Source organism: Nerophis lumbriciformis, linkage group LG22 (assembly GCF_033978685.3).
Source record: "Nerophis lumbriciformis linkage group LG22, RoL_Nlum_v2.1, whole genome shotgun sequence".
Classification (NCBI taxonomy): Eukaryota; Metazoa; Chordata; class Actinopteri; order Syngnathiformes; family Syngnathidae; genus Nerophis; species Nerophis lumbriciformis.
This window is the reverse complement of record NC_084569.2, coordinates 27,189,959-27,214,958: the sequence shown is the minus strand read 5'-3', so window position 1 is coordinate 27,214,958 and position 25,000 is coordinate 27,189,959. Positions and strand designations below refer to the sequence as shown.

General features: G+C 38.7%; 1 protein-coding gene across 1 annotated transcript in view; it reads right to left on the bottom strand.

Annotated features, from left to right (window-relative positions):
• The window catches only part of ldlra (low density lipoprotein receptor a), a 39,161-nt gene that overhangs the window by 10,465 nt on the left and 3,696 nt on the right, over window positions 1-25,000 (bottom strand). Inside the window, exons 2-17 of the mRNA XM_061973592.2 lie at window positions 19,514-19,639; window positions 18,126-18,248; window positions 15,050-15,430; window positions 12,877-12,999; window positions 12,683-12,805; window positions 12,487-12,606; window positions 12,288-12,413; window positions 12,030-12,201; window positions 10,937-11,164; window positions 10,761-10,879; window positions 10,552-10,691; window positions 10,347-10,488; window positions 7,821-7,964; window positions 7,501-7,725; window positions 3,332-3,412; window positions 3,096-3,259 (exon numbers count right to left, since the gene is read on the bottom strand). Of these exons, the coding sequence (XP_061829576.2) occupies window positions 3,096-3,259; window positions 3,332-3,412; window positions 7,501-7,725; window positions 7,821-7,964; window positions 10,347-10,488; window positions 10,552-10,691; window positions 10,761-10,879; window positions 10,937-11,164; window positions 12,030-12,201; window positions 12,288-12,413; window positions 12,487-12,606; window positions 12,683-12,805; window positions 12,877-12,999; window positions 15,050-15,430; window positions 18,126-18,248; window positions 19,514-19,639 (2,537 nt within the window). The remainder of the gene's footprint in view (window positions 1-3,095; window positions 3,260-3,331; window positions 3,413-7,500; window positions 7,726-7,820; window positions 7,965-10,346; window positions 10,489-10,551; window positions 10,692-10,760; window positions 10,880-10,936; window positions 11,165-12,029; window positions 12,202-12,287; window positions 12,414-12,486; window positions 12,607-12,682; window positions 12,806-12,876; window positions 13,000-15,049; window positions 15,431-18,125; window positions 18,249-19,513; window positions 19,640-25,000) is intronic.

The following is a 25,000-nucleotide window of genomic DNA, read 5'->3' as shown; positions in this document are numbered from 1 at the left end:
ACCTGCTGCGTATGCCACAACAGAAGAAAAAAAAAAGAAAAGAGATGGACACTTTTACGGAGCGGAGAAGGGACGCCTCGCCGGGGTCCGGGACCGAGGCCCCTTCCCCCGAGAGGGCCCCACCGGGAGCCGTAGCTGAGGCGATCCGCGAGAAGGGCCCGACGCACGTCCAGGGTCACCACCGCTCCCACCACACCGACACCCCGCCTCGTCCGCCTTCGCCGCGGCCGGCGTCACGCGCAGCAGGTAAGCAGCTTACCTGCCCGCCACCCCCGTGGCCGGGGGCTCGTAACAGGGGTCACTCCGCGCGCTCCGCCCGCGCAGCTTACCTGCCCGCCACCCCTGTTGCCGGGGGCGCGTAACAGGGGTCACTCCGCGCGCAGTGCGCTCACGAAAGGGGTGGGGCTCACCCTGGTTGATATAGAGAGCAGGACGGTGGCCATGGAAGTCGGAACCCGCTAAGGAGTGTGTAACAACCCACCTGCCGAATCAACTAGCCCTGAAAATGGATGGCGCTGGAGCGTCGGGCCCATATACCCGGCCGTCGCCGGCAGCGAGACGCGCTTGGAGGTGCGCTCAGCGCGGCTCCCATATGATTGCGCACTGGTGTGCGTCTGGGTCGTGACAGCGTGGCACGCGAATGTCTGTAATGCATTGGATCAGTCTCCTTTCTTTAACAGGCAAAAGCTTTATAACCTCACCATACCTGCCAACTTTTGAAATCAGAAAAACCTAGTAGCCAGGGTCCAAGGGCCGCAGGCCCCGGTAGGTCCAGGACAAAGTCCTGGTGGAGGGTTCAGGGCTTCGCCCCCCGACGCAAAATTATTATTAGCATTCAGACAGGTTAAAATGTTGCTAAAACCATCACTTTTCTATCAGTCACAGTGACTTTTCAAAACAAAAATATTACAGCAAAAATCATATGGGTTGATTGACATGTTTATTCTGTAAGCTAACTTCAATAGTTTGAAATTATTTTGACAGTTAATGCCAGTTATCCTGTCAACCTTTCACAAGACTTCAATTTGTTAATTGAAAGTATAAACAGTATAAACACTTTTTACAGTAAACAAATGGTAAAACAGTACTAAACAATTCCATTAAAAAAAAATTGGTGTCATTATTAACTTTCTGTCCAAGCTTGTATAATCTACTGCCTTGTTCAATTGTAAAAAATATTCTGTGCCTAAAATTCACATTTCTATCACAATTATCATACTGTAAACATGGTAAGCTAACTTTATTAAAATTAATAGTCCTGTCAATAGCATGGAATTACAATTCAAATGTAGTTTTTTTGTAAGCCTTTCAAAAGAATTCAAAATATGAAAAATTAATGAAAATTAATTTAAGCCATCAGACACTTGAAAAGTGGCACATCACATCTCTAATGTAATCATTTTAACTTTTCAACAGAAATAGCACTGCAAAAATATTAAGGACATACTTCTGTATTTTGGTAGTTATGCTGTCAACATTTAACAAGATTTCTTCAATTTGGACTTGAAAGCATAAATAGTATAAACACATTTAACAGTATAACAGTACTAAACAATTCCAATAGATAACATTGGTGTCATTACCTTTTTGTGGCTAAAATCCAAATTTATTCTATCAGATTGATCATACTGCAAAAATGATATGGTAACTTTATGATAAGTTTACTTGAAGTGGCATAAAACACTGAAAGTGATTGTTCCTATAACCCCTTTGTTTCAAATGTTTGTTCCACTTGTGGCAGTCGGGCACCAGCATACTGTCTTTGACAACTTGAAGTGGCATAAAACACTGAAAGTGATTGTTCCTATAACCCCTTTGTTTTAAATGTTTTATGCCACTTCAAGTTGTCAAAGACGTGCTGTGAAATACAGCCGACAGGATTGCGCACCAAACACGAAGCAAGGCCAAAGTGCATGCATGGTGCAGGAGAACAAAGGACTTCTTTCATTTAAGGTTTGTGATAAACCATCAAACTCATTCGTTAAAAGGACTCTATAGTAATATAAAGCGAGTTTTTCTGGACATTATCATGCAAGAAAAGTTTATTTTTGGGACCGCGATCACCGCGTAATGATTTTTAAAGGTTGCATTACAAACATTTAACTGTCCCATGTGATCAGCCAGTGCGATTGGAAGTCCATGCTCAATTATTGCCTCCGTAAATAAAACTTCGGCATTTATCACATCCAAAGAATCTGTTTGGGCGACGAAAAACGTTGAAAGTGTTCCACTTGTATCGCTAGCAACGGCATTAGACTTGTGTTTTTTTGTCCCAACATGGTCTTTTACATCGCTAATTCCTCCGTGTCCGATCGAAAAATCTTGTCTGCACAAGGTGCAATTCGCGTAGTTTTCACCCTTTTTTTTTTAAAATTAATGAAAAACCGTATTTTTTATCACTGCAACCGTAACCCGGAATAGGTTGATGAAAACCGTACGAATTACGGGAAAACCGGAGTAGTTGGCAGGTATGCCTCACTAATGCCTTGCATCGTCTATATTAGATATATAACAACGGGCGGGTGCGGGCGGATGGCGGGCGGGTGCGGTTCTGATCAAATGTTACATCGGGTGGATGGCGGATGGTTGACGACTTTCTGATGCGGTTGCGGATGAAATAATTGCCTATCCACGCATCTCTAATACATATACATTTAATTGTATCTATATTGTATTGTACATGTAAGTATCCATCCATTTTTTACCGCTTGTTTCTTTCGGAGTCGCGGGGGGCGCTGGAGCCTATCCCAGCTGCATATATATGCATATATACATGTATAAGCATACATACACATACCCATATATATATATATATATATATATATATATATATATATATATATATATATATACACACATATATACATATATACACACATATACTGTATATCCAAAAATATATACACACATATACACATATACATATACATATATATGTATTTAAATTTATATTTTGCGATTTTCCCAGCTTAGATGTCACATTAAGTTTCTAAAATATACTTTTAAAGAGTGAACGCATGATACGCAGGTGTATTTTCCTAAGGTTGAGCATACAAATACAAAAAAATAGACATTAATGGGCTCTATTGACTTACTTTTGGATAAGAATACCCATCAGTGCTGTGATTCCTCCAAATGTGAACCTGGTCCTCTGTGGTTTTTTGATAGACTGGGTTGTCAAAGTGGATGGTGTTGGTGTTCTTCAGCTTGTAGTTCTTCCAGAGCAGCAGGCCAGCGACAGCCAGCATACAGAGGATTACTGCAGGGAGGTCACCGGTGTGAAGTCAATCCGAATGGTCCAATCAGGATCCTTGTTACTCAAGATACTCACCCAAAGGTAAGGCGATGTACAAAGCCAGTGGGGAGCTGGAGGCTGTTTGAGGTATCACTGCACCAACGTCATGGCCAAGGTCTGAGGAACAAAACCAACTCCCGTTTGTTATCCCATTAGACAGGGGGTCAAACTCTTTTTCACTCAGTCCCTTTAAGATTTCTTAATGTTGCGATCGCGCCATTTCATGCAAATTCCACCAACAATTTCGCAACTTTGACATTTCCCCGCACATTTTGGCCAATCGGCCACGTTTTCGCCATCAGATAAAACATCTCCCTGCATCACCGGGGGCCATTTTGCCGCCACCTTCTGACAATGCTGCAGCGAAATGAGGCAAAAAAGGCAAAATAGGTCGCGAAAAAGCCCGCAAAATCCTGGAGGAACGCGACAATTGCCCCTTCATTTAAATCAGGGGTGTCAAACTCATTTTAGCTCAGGGGCCGCATGGAGGAAAATCTGTGCACATGCGGGCCGGACTATTAAAATCATGGCTTTAAAACAAAAAAAATAAAGACAACTTCAGATTGTTTTCTTGTCTTACTTTGGCCAAAAATAGAACAAACCCATTCTGAAAATATTACAATAAAAATATCGAAAAAAATACCGGCAGCGGTAAAGTTTAGATCCATGAAGGAAAGAAGAAAGTGAATGAATGAATGCATAAAAATGTGTTTTCTTTTGTTTTATTTTTTTTAATTAATTAAGTAACGTTTATGACAACCTTTTCCCAAAACACAATATAGAATGGGAGATATAACAGGGTAATGCATACATTTATCATTTGTTTTCAAAAGGCTTACAAAAAAGTGGGACACCAAAAATTTACTGTGGGACCCCATTTTTATGACTCGATGGGGTCCCTTCTACTTTCAAGGTACTCAAAGCGCTTTGACACTATTACCACATTCACCCATTCACACACTGATGGCGGGAGATGCCATGCAAGGCGCTAACCACGACCACGACAAGCAAGGGTGAAGTGTCTTGCTCAAGGACACAATGGACGTGAGGAGGTTGGTAGTAGGTGGGGATCGAACCAGGAACCCTCAGGTTGCTGGCACGGCCACTCTCCCAATCGCGCTATGCCGGTTACTAATACTAATCAAATATCATCCCGGGGGCCACAGATAATTCATTGTCAAAGTCAATGAATGAAAAGTCGCTACTTTTTTGCTACGCATTGAACCCTGCGGCTTACAAACGATGCGGCTAATTTACGGATTTTTCTTCGCTGACGGCCATAATGCAAATAGTTTGTTTTTTTTAACTATTGTTTGTGCTATGGCGCCATTGCAGGTTCTACAGGGATGAATTGCCCTTCTGCTTAGACCAGGAGTGTTAAACTAATTTTATTTCGGGGGCCACATGGAGAAAAATCTACTCCCAAGTGGGCCGGGCTGGCAAAATCATGGCACGATAACTTCAAAATAAAGACAACTTTTTTTCTTTGTTTCAAAATAGAACAAGCACATTCTGAAAATGTACAAATCATAATGTTGTTGTTGTTGTTTTTACACTTACATGCTGCGGTTAATAGTATTCTATCTTTATTTGTTGTTTTTATACTTTCTGAAGAAATGATGTGATAATGTTCATCAGTCAACTCATTGGTGTTAATTTTCAATCTATCAAGATAAAAAAATAATATCAAAATCAAATTACAAGATGTTATTTATGTAGTTTGCTCATTTTCCTCGACTGGTGCACTAACATCATGTGGTTTATTTTTATACATATGCAGCATCATCTACAAAGATACAAAGAATTGCTATTGTGACATCTAGTGGACACATTTAGAACAGCATTTTTTTTTTTCATTCAAAGATTTTGGCTCATTTTTATACTTAGCAAACTCATCCCGCGGGCCAGATAAAACCTGTTCGCGGGCCTGATGTGGCCCGCAGGTTGTACGTTTGACACCCCTGGCTTTCAACCGGAAGTACAAGTCCCGTTCCGCCTTCTTGTCGTCCATGGCAAATCTACTCATATGGATTCTTCTTTCATCACTCCAAGCAACGTTTGTAAGTTTTACAATATAACTAAAACAATTCTTACTTACTAAAGCGTCCCATGTGTGATGTCTGTAGGAGTGTTTTCATGCATATTCGTACGTGCTATCGTAATGCAATCAAGCTAGCTTCATTCTCATTAGCTAATATGCTAACACGTTTACAAGTGTCTGTTAGTATTATTAACAATTACAATGGCATTCTTTTTGTATGGTTTCAGTTCCGTAAAGTCGCCAAAACTTCACCGTGGAGTTATTGAGTCTGTTTAGCTGATTGGAACACTAGTTTACGCAGCTAGTGGGCCCATGACGATGACTTCTGTTTTGTTTGATCAGCCGTTTTACTGCCGCGTTCCAGGCACCGTTTGGAAACAATTAAGGTATGTAAATAAACATTTACAGAATATTTTCGTAAATACCACATTTCACAATGTATATATGAGGCTTATAGTCTGGTGCGGCTAATATATGGTAAAATGCTTTTTACTTTTAAAATTTTGTGGATGCGACAACAACATTACTGCAAATTGTTTGTTGTTTCTCTTGGACTGCTTTTGTATTTGTGTCCGTCAAAATTTTGTATGACAAACATAGTAATTGTAAATAAATATAGGCAGTTTTAAAACAAATGGGTTTTGTTAAACCACTTAAGGCAACATAAGCTTTTTTTGCTTTAAAATATGTAACTGCCAACAAAGTCGATTCTAAATGGGATTGAAATCAAGAAAGAGGCAATGCTTTATTGACGCACATTATCTCCAGGCTTTGATGTGATGACGAAAATGTGGCCCTTGAGTTTGACACCTGTGCCATAAGATGGTCAGTTCTTCTCAAATGGTTGTATGTTCGATTAGTATCATGCTTCAAACCCCACTTCTAAAAGATGTGCAGTACGAAATGTGCTCACTGTAGCCATTAATCCTTAATTTGAATAAAAAATGTTTTGAAAATCAGTACAAATTGTTTTATTCATTTTTTTTTGTAGGTTCAAATGTTTGATGTATTGTGTTCCTGATCGATTTGAAAGTATCATTATTTATCGAGTCTATTTAATTACATTTTAAAGTCAGTCAAAAAGTGTTTATGGTTTAAATAATGATTCAATTTTTTTTTTATTTCAGGTAAATTGATTCACTTGACTTTTCTGTTATAGACTAAAAAAAACAATGTTGTCAGTCTTTTTTGCCACTTGTGCCAGCTTTTTTGAAACATGTTGCAGGCATCAAATTCCACATGAGCTAATAATTGCAAAAAAATAACAAAGTTTTCCAGTTCGAACGTTAAGTATTTGGTCTTTACAGTCTATTCAATTGAATATAAGTTGAAAAGGATTTTCAAATAATTGTATTCTGTTTTTACTTACCATTTACACAACGTGCCAACTTCAAAAAGTGTTTATGGTTTAAATAACGAGAACAATTTTTTTTATTTCAGGCAAATTGATGCACTTGACTTTTCTGTTACCGACTAAAAAACAATGTTATTATATTACTTTCTTTTTTTGTTTGTTTTCTTCAATGTTAACAAGGATACAATGGTATGCAGAGGTGTACATATAACAATTTTATAGACAAATTATACTATTTATTGCGGTGCAGCGCGGGGGAGGGGGGTTCTCTTTCCTAAGGTGGTCGTAACAGAAAATAAAAAAGGACGGAAAAAGATCTTCCTAACTTTGGCGTACTGAACCGAACCAAACTGTACTGCTTGGTAGGGCTGTCAAAAAAAATTTTTTTTAAAGAAATGTTTAAAAAAAAAATCAATCATCGATTTTTATTTTTTTTTTATATGTCCTGTCCAGCCACTTTCTAGAACTGACAACCAATGTTATTTAAAAAAAAGTATTGCTTTTAAATTGATAATTGTTTTGAATCGATTCTGGGTGAAATTGTTACCCCCGAGAATCGAATGGTGTGTCGCTCAAAGATTCACAGCTGAGATAAAGCATTGAGTTACCCACATCCAAATGGACTTTTGACTGATTGGTTCATAAATCAAAGACTACCTGCATGTCTTCTCTAATTCTTTGTTATCCCAGTTGCTGTTTAGTTGGAAGGTAGCTAGACTAGACACCTAGGTAGCTAGACTAGACACCTTCAAGCATCAAGAACGGAGATGTGGACTAGAGTGATGGACAATCCTGATTCGAGGCCTTTACCTTGAGAAGTGACTGGGATTTCTGTGGTTGTCTTTGGGTCTTCAGGCTGTGCTGGCTGGGGTTCAGGTTGAGTGGTTCTGACCAGAGGCCTCGCAGTGCTTGGCACTGGCTTGACCACCGGTCTCGTGGTTGTAACTTGAGCGGCAGAGCTCCTGATCCGGGGTTCGGGTGGGTTTGCGGTGGTTATTGGTTGGTCGGTGGTTGGAACCGCAGGCTGCACGGAAGCTGCAGGTATTGACACCCCAGAGTTAGTCAAAGTATGACGATAAAAAAGGATCTTCCTTGGGACTACTCCTAACGTTCTGTAGCGACTGACACACCTGGTAGACATCTCCTCATGTCACTGGCGAGCACCATGGCATCCGGGCAGACGCAGGTATATTTTGGCGGGTGTCTGCCCACTTGTGGTGCAGCCAGGCACATGAACTCACAGCCACCATTGGACACCTGACACCAGTCTCTCCCTGTCAAAAAAGATTAATTCTATTATGAATATAGCTTTCAAGTTAGCAGTCAATTTAGGTGACTTTAGGGATGGCTGACATGGTCTCCAATCTATGACAATGCGTGTGTGAACATGCTGTTTTTTGCCTAACTCATGTGTATATATATATATATATATATATATATATATATATATATATATATATATATATATATATATATATATATATATATATATATATATCATTGCTCAACATAAACAGACAAAATAAAAAGACTTGTTGAACCCTGGACTTGGGCTCACAAGGATGCTGTCGGTCCCAGGGGAACCCACACATTAGAAACTTCTACATACATACATACATACATACATACATACATACATACATACATACATACATACATATATACATACATGCATACATACATATATATAGTACAGGCCAAAAGTTTGGACACACCTTCTCATTGAATGGGTTTTCTTTATTTTCATGACTATTTACATTGTAGATTGTCACTGAAGGCATCAAAACTATGAATGAACACATGTGGAGTTATGTACTTAACAAAAAAAGTGAAATAACCGAAAACATGTTTTATATTCTAGTTTCTTCAAAATAGCCACCATTTGCTCCGATTACTGCTTTGCACACTCTTGGCATTCTCTCGATGAGCTTCAAGAGGTAGTCACCTGAAATGGTTTTCACTTCACAGCTGTCATAGTTTTGATACCTTCAGTGACAATCTACAATGTAAATAGTCATGGGACGGGGATGGCGTGGCGCAGTTGGGAGAGTGGCCGTGCTAGCAACCTGAGGGTTCCTGGTTCGATCCCCACCTTCTACCAACATCGTCACGTCCGTTGTGTCCTTGAGCAAGACACGTCACCCTTGCTCCTGATGGGTCGTTGTTAGGGTCTTGCATGGCAGCTCCCGCCATCACTGTGTGATGTGTGTGTGAAGGGGTGAATGTGGAAATAGTGTCAAAGTGCTTTGAGTACCTTGAAGGTAGAAAAGCGCTATACAAGTATAACCCATTTACCATGAAAATGAAGAAAACGCATTGAATGAGAAGTGTGTCCAAACTTGGCCTGTACTATATATATATATATATAGGCAATTTTTTTAAGCCCAATGCAGGCCCCCCAGTCAAAAAGTTTGGACACCCCTGCTGCAAGTTCTCGGACAAATTCATATCATTTTTATCGTCTATATCCGTGTTTTTCAACCTTTTTTGAGCCAAGGCACATTTTTTTAAATTAAAAAAATCCCACTACAGAAAATGTTAACAAATGACCAAATATGACAAAATATGAGGCAATTGCGCCACTAATGCACCACTAATTCTCAAAGTAGGCCACATTTCTTGTGGATTATAATTAAAGATTTACAAAAAAAAAATTTGGGGCCAATTAGGTGAAATTGCATATTTTCCACAGTGGTTGAAAACACTGGTATGTGGCTGCCCTCTAATGCAGTGTTTTTCAACCACTGCGCCGCGGCACACAAGTTAGCCGTGAGATACAGTCTGGTGTGCCATGGGAGATTATCTAATTTCACCTAATTGGGTTAAAAATATTTTTTGCAACCCAGTAATTATAGTCTGCAAATTATGTGTTGTTGTTGAGTGTCGGTGCTGTCTAGAGCTCGGCAGAGTAACCGTGTAATACTCTTCCATATCAGTAGGTGGCAGCCGGTAGCTAATTGCTTTGTAGATATCGGAAACAGCGGGAGGCAGCGTACAGGTAAAAAGGTATCTAATGCTTAAACAAAAAATAAACAAAAGGTGAGTGCCACTAAGAAAAGGCATTGAAGCTTAGGGAAGGCTATGCAGAACTGAACTGGCTACAAAGTAAACAAAAACAGAATGCTGGATGACAGCAAAGACTTACTGTGGAGCAAAGACGGCGTCCACAATCTACATCCGAACATGACATGACAATCAACAATGTCCCCACAAAGAAGGATAAAAACAACTGAAATATCCTTGATTGCTAAAACAAAGTACAAACGTAGATGCGGGAAATATCGCTCAAAGGAAAACATGAAACTGCTGCAGGAAAATACAAAAAAAAGAGGAAAAGCCACCAAAATAGGAGAGCAAGACAAGAACTATAACACTACACACAGTAAAACAGCAAAAAACTCCAAGTAAGTCACAGCGTGATGTGACATGTCGTGACAGTACACCTACTTTGAGACAAGAGCTATATTAAAGAATGGTTGGTTATGGTTTGAAGTCATATCTAACAATTGCGACAACAACTTTCTATTGCCAACTGAGTTCCGTTTTTTAATGATTTCTGCTGGTGGTGTGCCTCCGGATTTTTTCAACGCAAAAAATGTGCCTTGGCTCAAAAAAGGTTGAAAAACACGGCTCTAGTGGACAAGAATGTCCCGTACCAGCAGGCTGTTTGACGTTGTGGTAGACCACGATGTCCTCTGGTGAAGTCAGGTGCTCCGCCACTGGAGTGATGTCTGCACCAGTCAGCCTGTTAGCGCTCAGGATGGCGTTGTTGCTGATGTCTGTCCAGAATACTCGGTCCTGGAAGTGCACAAAGGACAATTAGTTTTCCTTTCAACACCACGTATTACTTTCACCTCATACCTCAAACACAGCGAGTCCCAGCGGATGGCTCAACCTGTGCTCGTCAACGACGAGGGTGCGCCGGCCACCGCCGTGCATGTCCACGCTGGAGAGGGTGTGCAGCTTGGAGTCCACCCAGTACAGCCGCTGGTTCAACAGGTCTGGGGGGTTCACAGGGTCAGTCGCGCTTGGAAGCGAAGATAAAGAGAAGCCGAGCGACTGGCGTTTACCCAGCGTGATTCCGTTGGGCCACACGATGTTGTCGGTGACCAGAGCGCTGCGGTCGCCCCCGTTCAGACCGCCCTTTTCGATTTTTGCGGGATTGCCCCAGTCAGTCCAGTACACGAAGCTGCGAGGACAAATACATCAGTTCCTGTCGTCAAAACACTGGAAGAAGATGGCTTACTTGCTGAAGGGGTCGACCACAATAGCTCGAGGTTTAGACAGGCCTTGGTCGAAGAGGGTCTTACGCCGACGACCATCGGCAGTTACCACGGAGACAGTGCTGCGGATGCTGTCGGTCCAGTACAGGTTGCCGTGGATCCAATCAAAGGCCATGCCCTCAGGCGCGTCGATATCGTTGCCGACCACAGTGGTGTGGTGGCTGGGGTCCTCCGCTGAATCCATTGGAGCTCTGGAATCAGGGAGGAGCAGCGGGGGGTTTTTTAGTCGCTGTTGCAGAAATACAAAACACGACCAGAGAGCCAATTTGCAAATGTCTTTTTCTGTATTATATATATAATATAACATATATTTGATATATTTGATCAATGTATTATACATATAATATATGTAATATATATAATATTATATAATGTAATGTAGTATCATCTAATCTAATATAATATAGTATAATATAATAAATAAACAGATGTAATAAATACAATTTTGAAAGAAAAGAAAAGAAAAATAAAGAAAAAAGTAAAGAAAAAAGAAAAGAAAAGAAAAAATGAAAAGAAAAAAGAATAAAGAATAAAGAAAAAAAAGAAAAAAGAAAAAAGAAAAAAGAAAAAAGAAAAAAGAAAAAAGAAAAAAGAAAAAAGAAAAAAGAAAAAAGAAAAAGAAAAAGAAAACAAATGGAAAAAGTCAGTTACTGTAAAATCAAATTAAATGAACTATAATAAAATAAGATAAATAAACAGCTTGATTTATATAACAATAAATAAATAGAATAAATACAAAAAAGTCAAATTAAAAAGTCAGTCGCTCATGAACGCATTTCAACTATTGCCCCAAGTAGCATCTATTGTTATGGCAGTTAGTCATTTCATTTTTCCCATCCCACACTCTTGAAAGTGTGCATGGCAAAGTTTGCTGACAAGATCAAACTTTCTCTGAGATGCAGGTGTGTCTGGCCATAGCAAAACAACACAGTGTGACAATAGTTGAAGAACACGACGAGCGTGTAACATATGCAGAAAGGCACTTTGCTGCAGAGCAGGTCGGAAGTTGTAGCGAGCTGCAAGAAGCAACTTCCACCCAAAGATACTTCCCCTCACCTGTAGATCTTCTTCTGGGACATATCTGACCAGTAGATCTCGCTGGTGGCCATGTTCATGTCCAGCGCCACAACGTTTTTCAGTCGCGGTACGACGCACGCGTACTCACTCTTGTCCAAAGTCATTTTTCGGACTTCATGTCGGTTGGTGAAGAAAAGGTAGGCGATTGAACCTGCAAGGTTAGCCAGGACACTTGAATATGTGTCACTTTTTGTCAACAATCGCTCTGCAAAGAAAACAAGTTGTGGTTTTTTTTACCCGTAACTTTGCAGGCTTTGGTTGCTGGGTCAACTTGGTAGCCTTCCTCACACTCGCATTTGTAACTTCCCATTTGGTTAATGCAAATCTGGGTGCAGCTCTCCTGGTCGGCGCACTCGTCAATATCTGGTTTAGAGATAAAGAAGAGGTGACATTTGTGTTGTTTGTTGACGTATCAACAGATAACCTTCTTTTTTACCTTCGCATTGGTTTTTGTCCACCAGGCGATATCCGGAGGGGCAAAGACACTCAAAACCGATCTTCAGATCATTGCAGATATGAGAGCAGCCCCCGTTGTTAATGAGGCACTCGTTGGAGCCTGCGGTAAGAGGACAAAAAAATGTGTTTTTTCCCAGAAGGTAAACAACGGTGCTAATTCTCCTGCCAGTACTCACCACATTCCCTCAGAGGCTCATCCGACCAATCCCTGCAGTTACGCTCTCTGTCACACACCTTCTCCATGCTGATGCACTCCCCACTGGTGCACTTGAACCGGGCCGGACCCTCGCACCGGGTCGCTGCGTGAGACAAATAAGACAAGTTAAGGAAATGGGAAGTTGGGATGCGTGTTTTTAAGGTGGCTGCCTACCATTAACACAGCCGGTTTCATCGCTCCTATCCCTGCAGTCGTACCGACGGTCGCACTGGTGGCTGCCGTGGATGCAAGCGCCGTCGTCGCATTGAAACTCATCAGGACCGCAGGTGGGTGGCACTAGAATAGTGACGCCAGCATAAGAAGGTTTGAAGCAAACAGTACCACAGTATTCGTGAAGTAATATTCAGGCTGGTATCAGCAATACTTTGTGCAAATATACCTAACGTGTCTGCTAAAGTTAAAAGTTGTGTATTTTCAAAAAGTAATATATCTGTCTAAAAAACGATAGTAAAAATATAACAAAAGAAAGCAAAAATATCGGAATGTAATGAGAAAAAGCTTACATTATTAAACTAATAAAGACCATTTATTTATACTCAGTCTCCTAGTTTTGTCTTTAAATTAATGTTTTTTTCAGCATTTTTTTTTAATGAAAAAATATCAACATTTCAGTATGCGGCGGCCCTGTGGTGGAAAAAGTTTAGACATCCCTGGTCTGAAATATTAAAAGCTTTCAAAAAAAAAAAATACAATTAAAGTATGAACAAAGTATTGTTAATAAAAAAATAAAAAATAAAATAAAATATATATATATATATATATATATATATATATATATATATATATATATATATATATATATATATATATATATATATATATATATATGGGGAAGGCAAAATTATTGTCAAAGGATCTGTGAGAAAAGGTAATTGAACTGCATAAAATAGGAAAGGGGTAGAAAAAGATATCCAAGGAATTGAGAATGCCAATCAGCAGTGTTCAAACGCTGATTAAGAAGTAGAAAATGAGGGATTCATGTAGACCAGCAAAGATTTCAGCCACAACAACCAGGAAAATTGTCCGAGATGCAAAGAAAAATCCACAAATAACTTCAGCTGAAATACAGGACTCTCTGAAAAATTGTGGTGTGGCTGTTTCAAGATGCACAATAAGGAGGCACTTGAAGAAAAATGGGCTACATGGTCGAGTGGCCAAAAAGTTAAATTTTGGTCTCATCACTCCAAATTACTTTGTTCCAGAAGTTCTGAGGCTTGTCTCTGTGCTGTTTGGCATAATGTAAGCGGGATACTTTGTGACATTTGCGCAGAAATGGCTTTTTTCTAGCGACTCGACCATGCAGCCCATTTTTCTTCAAGTGCCTCCTTATTGTGCATCTTGAAACAGCCACACCACAATTTTTCAGAGAGTCCTGTATTTCAGCTGAAGTTATTTGTGGATTTTTCTTTGCATCTCGAACAATTTTCCTGGCAGTTGTGGCTGAAATCTTTGCTGGTCTACCTGAATCCCTCATTTTCCACTTCTTAATCAACGTTTGAACATTGCTGATTGGCATTCTCAATTCTTTGGATATCTTTTTCTACCCCTTTCCTGTTTTATGTAGTTCAATTACCTTAGATATATATATATATATATATATATATATATATATATATATATATACATATATATATATATATATATATATATATATATATATATATATATATATGTATATATATATATATATATATAACATTTTTAGCATTTTTCTTAAATAAAAAAACAAAACATCAAAATGACCCCCCATACTTGACTTTTCAGTATGCAGCCCTTGGTGGGAAAAGTTTGGACACCCCTGATCTAAAATTTTAGAAGATCTCAAAATATAAATGAAATATACTTAAAATATAAACAAAATTCAGTTAGTTAATTAAAAAATAAAATACTAACCTAAGGTTGTTCATAAATTACATCTGTAACTGAAAATTTATATTTTCATACAGGCAGAATATTTGACACACTAAGTTATGCAGTTACACATTTGTATTATTATTTGTATTTTTATCCTATTCTTACAGGGGAAAAAACAATCGTAAAAATGTAAGAAAAAAGCCAAAAAATGTTTATGTCATGAGAAAAAGCTGAAATGTTCTAACTAATAATTAATACTAATATACTTAGTCACTTATAATACATAGCGGACACAATCTGTTTTTAGCATTTTTGTAATTAAAGAATATCAATATGGCCGCCGCATACTTTGAGTTTCAGGCCCTTTTGTGGAAAAAGTTTGGACATCCCTGAAAGTATCGATACGTTGCTTTGAGGATGGATGTTAGAGCATAAAGATCTGGTATGGATATTTCAGTATGGATCCACATACCACAGCCAGCTTCATCCGATCGATCCAGGCAGTCCGCTCCTCCGTCGCACTTCCAGTTGCCATGGATACACTCCCCGCTGCGGCAGCGGAATTCCAGCGGGGAGCAGCGGTTCGTCCGAGCGGGGGCGGGCGCCACTGAGCCACAGTTCTGGGGCCACTCGTCCGAGCCGTCCGAGCAGTCGGCGTCTCCGTCGCAGGCCCAGAGGCGCGGCAGGCAGAGGCTGTTGTTGCACTGGAAGGAAGCGGAGCTACAGGTGACTGGCGGGCAGGAGGCCTCGTCGCTGCCATCGGCGCAGTCTTCTTCATGGTCGCACACGAAGGAGGACGACACACACTGGCCGTTTGTGCAGCCGAACTCTGACTTGGTGCAGCGTTTGGGTCCTGGGACACAGGATTAGACACATGTTTTTCATGTGGATTTGAACTAGACCTTGGCCACAAACCCACACTACATTGAAACAGCTTGTTGACTTAAGTCCTGACGTTCAACACAAATACAACATTGAAACAAGATGCTTTTTGACAACATTTAATCAATGTTGGATTCTGACGTTGATTTGACCTTTGAAATTTGGTCATTTCTGTCACGGCCTGGGCGCATTCCATTCATCTGTGCGCTGCACTGGGCGCACCTCCAAACGCGCTCCTGCGCGCGGCACTCGTGCTGCCGGCTGCAATCAATTAGCAATATGCACACCTGTCGCTGATGAGCTTCCTGGGCTTCTTAAGCCAGCGCAAACCTGCGTTCCGGGCCAGAACGTAGTTTCCTGTTCTAGTACAGTTAGCCGACAATCTCCAGCTCTATGCACACTCTCTCTGTGTATCTTCCCCTCCGTGTTCATATGTATCGTGTCCCTTGTCGTCATCCAACAGCATTCCTCCGTTCCCGCGTCACGAGCTGTGTGTCTCGTCTCCCCGTATTCCCTCTAGTTCCCTGGCTGCCTCTTGGATCTCGACCTCCCGCCTAGACACGGACTTTGACGCCTCGCTCCTGCCCTTGACCTCATGCCTGCCCACGGACCTCCTCCGAGCTTGCCTTTCCCCCTTTGAATTCCGCACCTCGCTCAACACTACCGGTAGCACTCAACAGCCAATCCCTACACATAGTCGCACACCACACACATTTGGATTAGTTTCACACTGCATTCTTTTGTTAAATAGAAATAAATACAGCTAAAACGAAATCCCTGCATTCTGCGCTGTCTCCTTCCCCCTGTACCGTAAATATTTCCCAACCAATATTCTACAACAAATACAACATTGAAACAACATGCTTTTTGACAACGTCTAATCAATGTCAGGTTGTGATGTTGATTTGACCATTGAAATGTGGTCATTTCCCAACCAACAACGTGGATCTAACGTTAGACATTAACGTTGTATAAATTTACAAACACAACTATTTTGCAACGTTGTTTCAAAGTCACTTTTAAAGGAAATGTACATATAATCAAGCTTGTATCAATGTCTTGTGGCTTCCAGGTTTTATCGATGCATTCCAGTTTTTCCGTTGCAGCCGAAGTTTGTATTTCTCATCTTGCTCTGACATAATTTTCAGAGCCATACACATAGCACAGCATGGCTAAGACGTTTGTTCAGAAGAAGAAAAAAAAATGTTGTCAGTGGTTTGGATTTGTGACAGGTGACTGTGCGCTGCAAAAGTTTGTTTAAAAAGGCAGCGGGACAGCAAAGCCGAGTGGGGGAATGGCAACTTTTTATGAGGTGAAGAAGACTGTAAAAGTGAACGAACAACTCCCGCTAGAAGGCAGCTTACTGTAGTAGAAGGATGTACTTAAGAAAGAAGCACAATAACCAACCATCACCAAAGCGGTCACTCCAGTAAAAGCCTGCGTTTTTTGACTCACTAAAATGGGGGTCAGCAAATTGGAAATCAAAGGGTTGGTGAAAAAAATATAAATATAACATTTTTAATTCTACTTGGAACCCTTTTTATACAAGTCTGAGGGGTAGTTTCACAAGCCAGATATCAACATAGATGGTCTTTTGGCAAAATAAAACCTGTTCAGACTACAAACCCCAAAACCGATGAAGTTGGCATGTTGTGTAAACAGAATACAATGAATTGCAAATCCTTTTCAACTTATATTTAATTGAATAGTCTGCAAAGACAAGATATTTAATGTTCGAACTAGTAAACATTGTTACTTTTTGCAAATATCAGCTCATTTGGAATTTGTTGCCTGCAACATGTTTAAAAAAAACTGGCACAAGTGGCAAAAAAGACTGAGAAAGGGATGCTCATCAAACACTTATTTGGAACATCCCACAGGTAAACAGGCTAATTGGGAACAGGTGGGTGCCATGATTGGGTATAAAAGTAGCTTCCATGAAATGGTCAGTCATTCACAAACAAGGATGGGGCGAGGGTCACCACTTTGTGAACAAATGCGTGAGCAAATTGTCCAAAAGTTTAAGAACAACCTTTCTCAACCAGCTATTGCAAGGAATTTAGAGATTTTACCATCTACGGTCCGTGATATCATCAAAATGTTCAGAGAATCTGGAGAAATCACAGCAAGGCCGAAAAACAACTTTGAATGCCCATGACCTTGGATCCCTCAAGCGGTACTGCATCAAAAAGCAACATTAGCGTGTAAAGGATATCACCACATGGGCTCAGGAACACTTCAGAAAACCACTGTCAGTAACTACAGTTGGTCACTACATCTGTAAGTGCAAGTTAAAACTCTACTATGCAAAGCCAAAGCCATTTATCAACAACACCCAGAAACGCCGCTGGCTTTGCTGGGCCCGAGCTCATCTAAGATGGACTGATGCAAAGGGGAAAAGTGTTCTATGGTCTGACGAGTCCACATTTGGAAATTGTTTTTGGAAACTTGTTTCTTAGACTGGCTCCTTATGTTTCGTAATATACATTTATTTTCAAATATAGTGTTTTTATTTTGCAGCTAGATTCTTTGACTCGACATTCAGAAAAATGAAGGGAAGCCCCAAGAGTTACAAAAAATATTGTAGTGGTTATGAAAAGGAAAAATATCCAAATGGCCATTGCATGCTTTTATTTTTCAGTTTATTTTGTGTAAAGATTCCTCACCGCAGCTCTCTTCATCAGCTCCATTCTCACAGTCTGCCTGTCCGTCACAGCGCCAGGTGCTCGGTATGCACTGGTGCAGCCGGTCTGCACAACTGAACTCTGTTGGTCTGCATGTTTTGGCCACTGGGAGAGACACACACACAACATCATTTACTGTCTAAGTAACACTATCCATGGCTAAAATGTTAAGTTAACATACTAAGTTCATTGGCTGAAATGGGAACCTGTCAAAGATTAGCATGTTAACAGTTAGAATGCTAATGTAATCGGCTAAAATGATAAGCGGTACAAATTGGATAGCTAGAGGGTAACCTGTCAACAGCTAGCATGTAAAGAGTTATCATGCTAGTGCCAAGTAACAATATCCATGACTTTTAGTTTTACGTCTACAAAGTTGGCTAAAATGTTAACAATTAGCATGCTAATTTAATTGGCTAAAATGGTCATCTGTCAACAGCTAGCATGTTAGCAGTTAGCATGCAACCAAGATAGTGCCAAGTAACAATATCCATGACTTTTAGTTTTATATCTACAAAGTTGGCTAAAATGTTAACAGATAGCATGCTAATTTAATTGGCTAAAATCGCAACCTGTTAACAGCTAGCATGGTAACACTTAGCATGCTAGCAAGATAACAGAAAGTAACAATACCCATGACTTTTAGTTTATCACCAACAAAGTTGGCTAAAATGTTAACAGTTAGCGTGCTAATTTAATTTGCTAAAATGGCAATCTGTCAACAGCTAGCATGTTTACAGTTAGTATGCAAGCAAGATAGTGCCAAGTAACAATATCCATGACTTTTAGTTGTATATCTACAAAGTTGGATAAAATGTTAACAGTTAGCATGCTAATGTAATTGGCTAAAATAATAAGCGGTAAAAAAATTGGATGGATGGAGGGTAACCTGTCAACAGCTAGCATGTTTACAGTTAGCATGCTACCAAGACAGTGCGAAGTAACATTTGAAACGTTTATTAGTAGATTGTACAGAGTTAGCATGCTACCAAGATAGTGCCAAATAACAATACCCATGACTTTTATTTTTATATCTACAAAGTTTGCTAAAATGTTAACAGATAGCATGCTAATTTAATTGGCTAAAATCACAACCTGTCAACAGCTAGCATGGTAACAGTTAGCATGCTAGCAAGATAACAGAAAGTAACAATACCCATGACTTTTAGTTTATCACCTACAAAGTTGGCTAAAATGTTAACAGTTAGCGTGCTAATTTAATTTGCTTAAATGATAAGCGTTAGAAAATGAATGGATAGAGGGCAACCTGCCAACAGCTAGCATGCTAACAGTTAGCATGCTAGCAAGACAGTAACAGTCTATGAATGATGACATGGAGTAAGGAACTAAAACATTATTTTTATACTCACAGCAAGTCGCAGGAAGCTCGTCTGTGCCGTCTCCGCAGTCATCCGTGCCGTCACACGCCCATCTCACTGTGATGCATCGCCCATTCCCGCACGGGAACTGCTGGTTTCCACATGTTATCAAGGCATCTGTGGACGGTAGATAAAAATACAAATGACCATTTTTGCTGACTATTTTTTTTTTTAATTAATAAAAATGGTGACCTGTCAACTGATGCTAACAGTTAGCATGTTAGCAAGCTGCCGTAACGCCAATTTAGAATATCCATTCATTTTCATTTTATACCTACTACACACCTGGCTAAAATGCTTGCATTCTAACACTTAACATGTTAGCAAAAATAACATCAGGTTACAATATCCATGACTATTAGTTGTATACTTACAACATTGTTGCCAACAGTTAGCATACCAGCAATAGTGCCACACAACAATGTAGTTGTATATCTATAAAAGCTGCTTTTAAAAAAGGACTCAAACTTACCTTTTTCGAAAAGCATGTACCGTATTTTTCGGAGTATAAATTGCTCCGGAGTATAAGTCGCTCCGGAGTATAAGTCGCACCGGCCGAAAATGCATAATAAAGAAGGGAAAAAACATATGTAAGTCGCACTGGAGTATAAGTCGCATTTTTGGGGGAAATTTATTTGATAAAACCCAACACCAAGAATAGACATTTGAAAGGCAATTATAAATAAATAAAGAAATAAAAGGGGTTGCTTGAGCCTATCTCAGCTGCATTCGGGCATACCTACAAAATTGGCTAAAATGCTAATAGTTAGCATACTAGCAAGATAGCGGCAAGTAACCATATCCATTACTTTCAGTTTCATACCCACAAAATTGGCTAAAATGCTAACATAATCATAGTTAGCATACTAGCAAGGTAGCGCTAGGTAACAGTATCTATTACTTTTAGTTTCATACCTACAAAATTGGCAAAAATGCTATCATACTAATAGTTAGCATACTAGTAAGATAGCCCTAGGTAACAATATCAATTACTTTTAGTTTCATACCTAAAAAAAAAAATGGCTAAATGCTAATAGTTAGCATGCCAGCAAGATAGTGCCAAGTAACACTATCTTTTACTTTTAGTTTCATACCTACAACATTGGCTAAAATGCTGTCATGCTAATAATTAGCATACTAGCAATTGATTGATTGATTGATTGAAACTTTTATTAGTAGATTGCACAGTTCAGTACATATTCCGTACAATTGACCTCTAAATGGTAACACCCGACTAAGTTTTTCAATTTGTTTAAGTCGGGGTCCACGTAAATCAATTCATGGTAGATAAGATAGCGCCAAGTGACAATATCCATTACTTTCAGTTTCCTACCTATAAAATTGGCTAAAATGCGATCATACTCATAGTTAGCATCCTAGCAAGATAGCGCGAGGTAACAATATCTATTACGTTTAGTTTCATACCTACAAAATTGGCTAAAATGCTAATAGTCAGCATGCCAGCAATATAGCCCCTAGTAACAATATCCATTACTTTTAGTTTCGTACTTACAAAATTGGATAAAATACTATCATGCTAATAGTTAGCATGCCAGCAATATAGCCCCTAGTAACAATATCCATTACTTTTAGTTTCGTACTTACAAAATTTGATAAAATGCTATCATACTAATAGTTAGCATACTAGCAAGATAGCGCTAGGTAACAATATCTATTACTTTAAGTTTCATACCTACAAAAAAAATGGCTAAAATGCTAATAGTTAGCATGTCAGCAAGATAGCACTAGGTAAAAATATCTATTACTTTTAGTTTCATACCTACAAAATTGGCTAAAATGCTATCACACTCATAGTTAGCATACTAGCAAGATAGCGCTAGGTAACAATATCCACTAATTTTAGTTTCCTACCTACAGATTGTACAGCAGTGTACATCATATTTACTATTTGTTAAAAGGCCCTGGAGGCCCTCAAGGCTTTGAAACCCTGAAGAGCCTCCAGTTCCTCCCCGGGTCCAGAAGGAGGGTCTTCAGAGTAAGACCCCCACGTGGACAACAACTGTCCTATTTCCAGTAAGCAGACAGACTCTCTCAAACATGCAAGCACTTTTACAACCTTAAAGAATGTCAAAGATAAAAACGTGACTTTTTATTACTCTTGACTGTCTTTTCGGCGCTATAAATCCTCCAAAAGAGGAACATATGGCGCCTTGTGGAAGTGGGCCGCATCGTTCAAAAGAATATTTGTCCATGTGTGTAAAAGCAATGTGTGGAAATGCCAATGGGGGATGGAAAGTTGTAAAGATCGTTGGAGACTTGAAATATTTTCATGCACTAATCGCTTTTTCATGGAGTGCTCGAGTACTCACGGGACTCTGTTGTTGTTGTTTTACCTTAAAGCCATTATTTGCATATATATATATATATATATATATATATATATATATATATATATATATATATATATATATATATATATATATATATATATATATATAATGTAGTAACAGACACCTTCATAACAATATGTAATATGTACAATATACACACTGCAAGTATATATATAATGTAGTAACAGACACCTTCATAACAATATGTAATATGTACAATATACACACTGCAAGTATATATATAATGTAGTAACAGACACCTTCATCACAATATGTAATATGTACAATATACACACTGCAAGTATATATATAATGCAGTAACAGACACCTTCATAACAATATGTAATATGTACAATATACACACTGCAAGTATATATATAATGCAGTAACAGACACCTTCATAACAATATGTATTGTGTACAATATACACACTGCACTGCAAGTATATTTATAATGTAGTAACATACACCTTCATAACAATATGTATCATGTACAATATTCACACTGCACTGCAAGTATATATATAATGTAGTAACAGACACCTTCATAACAATATGTGATAAGTACAAAATACACATTGCAAGTATATATATATATATATATATATATATATATATATATATATATATATATATATATATATATATATATATATATATATATATATATATATATAATGTAGTAACAGATACCTTCATAACAATATGTAATATGTACAATATACACACTGCAAGTATATATATAATACAGTAACAGACACCTTCATAACAATATGTATTATGTACAATATACACACTGCACTGCAAGTATATATATAATGTAGTAACAGACACCTTCATAACAATATGTAATATGTACAATATACACACTGCAAGTATATATATATAATGTAGTAACAGATACCTTCATAACAATATGTAATATGTACAATATACACACTGCAAGTATATATATTATGTAGTAACAGGCACCTTCATAACAATACGTAATATGTACAATATACACACTGCAAGTATATATATAATACAGTAACAGACACCTTCATAACAATATGTATTATGTACAATATACACACTGCACTGCAAGTAAATATATAATGTAGTAACAGACACCTTCATAACAATATGAAATATGTACAATATACACACTGCAAGTATATATATATAATGTAGCAACAGACACCTTCATAACAATATGTAATATGTACAATATACACACTGCAAGTATATATATATATATATATATATATATATATATATATATATATATATATATATATATATATATATACAATATACACACTGCAAGTATATATATATAATGTAGCAACAGACACCTTCATAATAATATGTATTATGTACAATATTCACACTGCACTGCAAGTATATATATAATGTAGTAACAAACACCTTCATAACAATATGTGATAAGTACAAAATACACATTACAAGTATATATATAATGTAGTAACAGACACCTTCATAACAATATGTAATATGTACAATATACACACTGCAAGTATATATATAATGTAGTAACAGACACCTCCATAACAATGTGTAATACAGTTTGGTTATTATACAGGTTACAGAACGTAAATGAAGTATTGTTGATGGTTTTTGAATGGATTTTTAAGTGATTTAAAGGTAGAATTGATTGCTAACATTAAAGGCTTGCTGATAAAAGACATGTCATAAATGAATACCATTTAGGTCTACACTCTCTACAAGTGAAGTGAAGTGTGTGTGAAGTGAATTATATTTATATAGCGCTTTTCTCTAGTGACTCAAAGTGCTTTTACATAGTGATACCCAATATCTAAGTTACATTTAAACCAGTGTGGGTGGCACTGGGAGCAGGTGGGTAAAGTGTCTTGCCCAAGGACACAACGGGAGTGACTAGGATGGCAGAAGCGGGGATCGAACCTGAAACCCTCAGGTTGCTGGCACGGCCGCTCTACCAACCGAGCCATGCCGGCCCAAGGATCTTGGTATCAGAGTAAAGGGTTGGTATTGGTATTAACTGTATCGATGTTGCCATTGGATAATCACTGAATATCGCCATCACGCCACTTTAGCCAATCCCCGCAAATTATGCCCAAAGATTTATAGCCCTAACATCGTAGAATGCTAATTATTATCATGCTATCTGTTGATAGTTAACCATTTTAGCTAGAGATGTCCTATAATGGCTTTTTTGCCGATATCCGATATTCCGATATTGTCCAACTCTTAATTACCGATTCCGATATCAACCGATACCGATATATACAGTGGTGGGATTAACACATTATTATGCCTAATTTTGTTGTGATGCCCTGCTGCATGCATTAAACAATGTAACAAGGTTTTCCAAAATACATCAACTCAAGTTATGGAAAAAAAAATGCCAACATGGCACTGCCATATTTATTATTGAAGTCACAAAGTGCAATATTTTTTTTAACATGCCTCAAAACAGCAGCTTGGAATTTGGGACATGCTCTCCCTGAGAGAGCATGAGGAGGTTGAGATTGGCGGGGTTGGGGGGGGCGTGGGTTGAGGTGTGTGTGTGTGGGGGGGGGGGGGGTATCGGGGGGGGGGTATTGTAGCGTCCCAAAAGAGTTGGTGCTGCAAGGGGTTCTGGGTATTTGTGCCGTTGTGTTTATGTGGTGTTACGGTGCAGATGTTCCCCCGAAATGTGTTTGTCATTCTTGTTTGGTGTGGGTTCACAGTATGGTGCATATTTGTAACAGTGATAAAGTTGTTTATACGACCACCGTCAGTGTGACCTGTATGGCTGTTGACCAAGTATGCATGGCATTCACTCATGCATGTGAAAAGCCATAGATATTATGTGACTGAGCCGGCACGCAAAGGCAGTGCCTTTAAGGTTTATTGGTGCTTTGTACTTCTCCCTACGTTTGTGTACACAGCGGCGTTTTAAAAAGTCATACATTTTACTTTTTGAAACAGATACCGATAATTTTGAAACAGATACCGATCATTTTAAATAATAATAATATCGGACATCCCTAATTTTAGCCAATTGAATTAGCATGCTAACTGTCAACATTTTAGCCAATTTTGTTTAGGTATGAAACAACAACTAATGGATATTGTTACTTGGCGCTATCTGGCTTCAATGC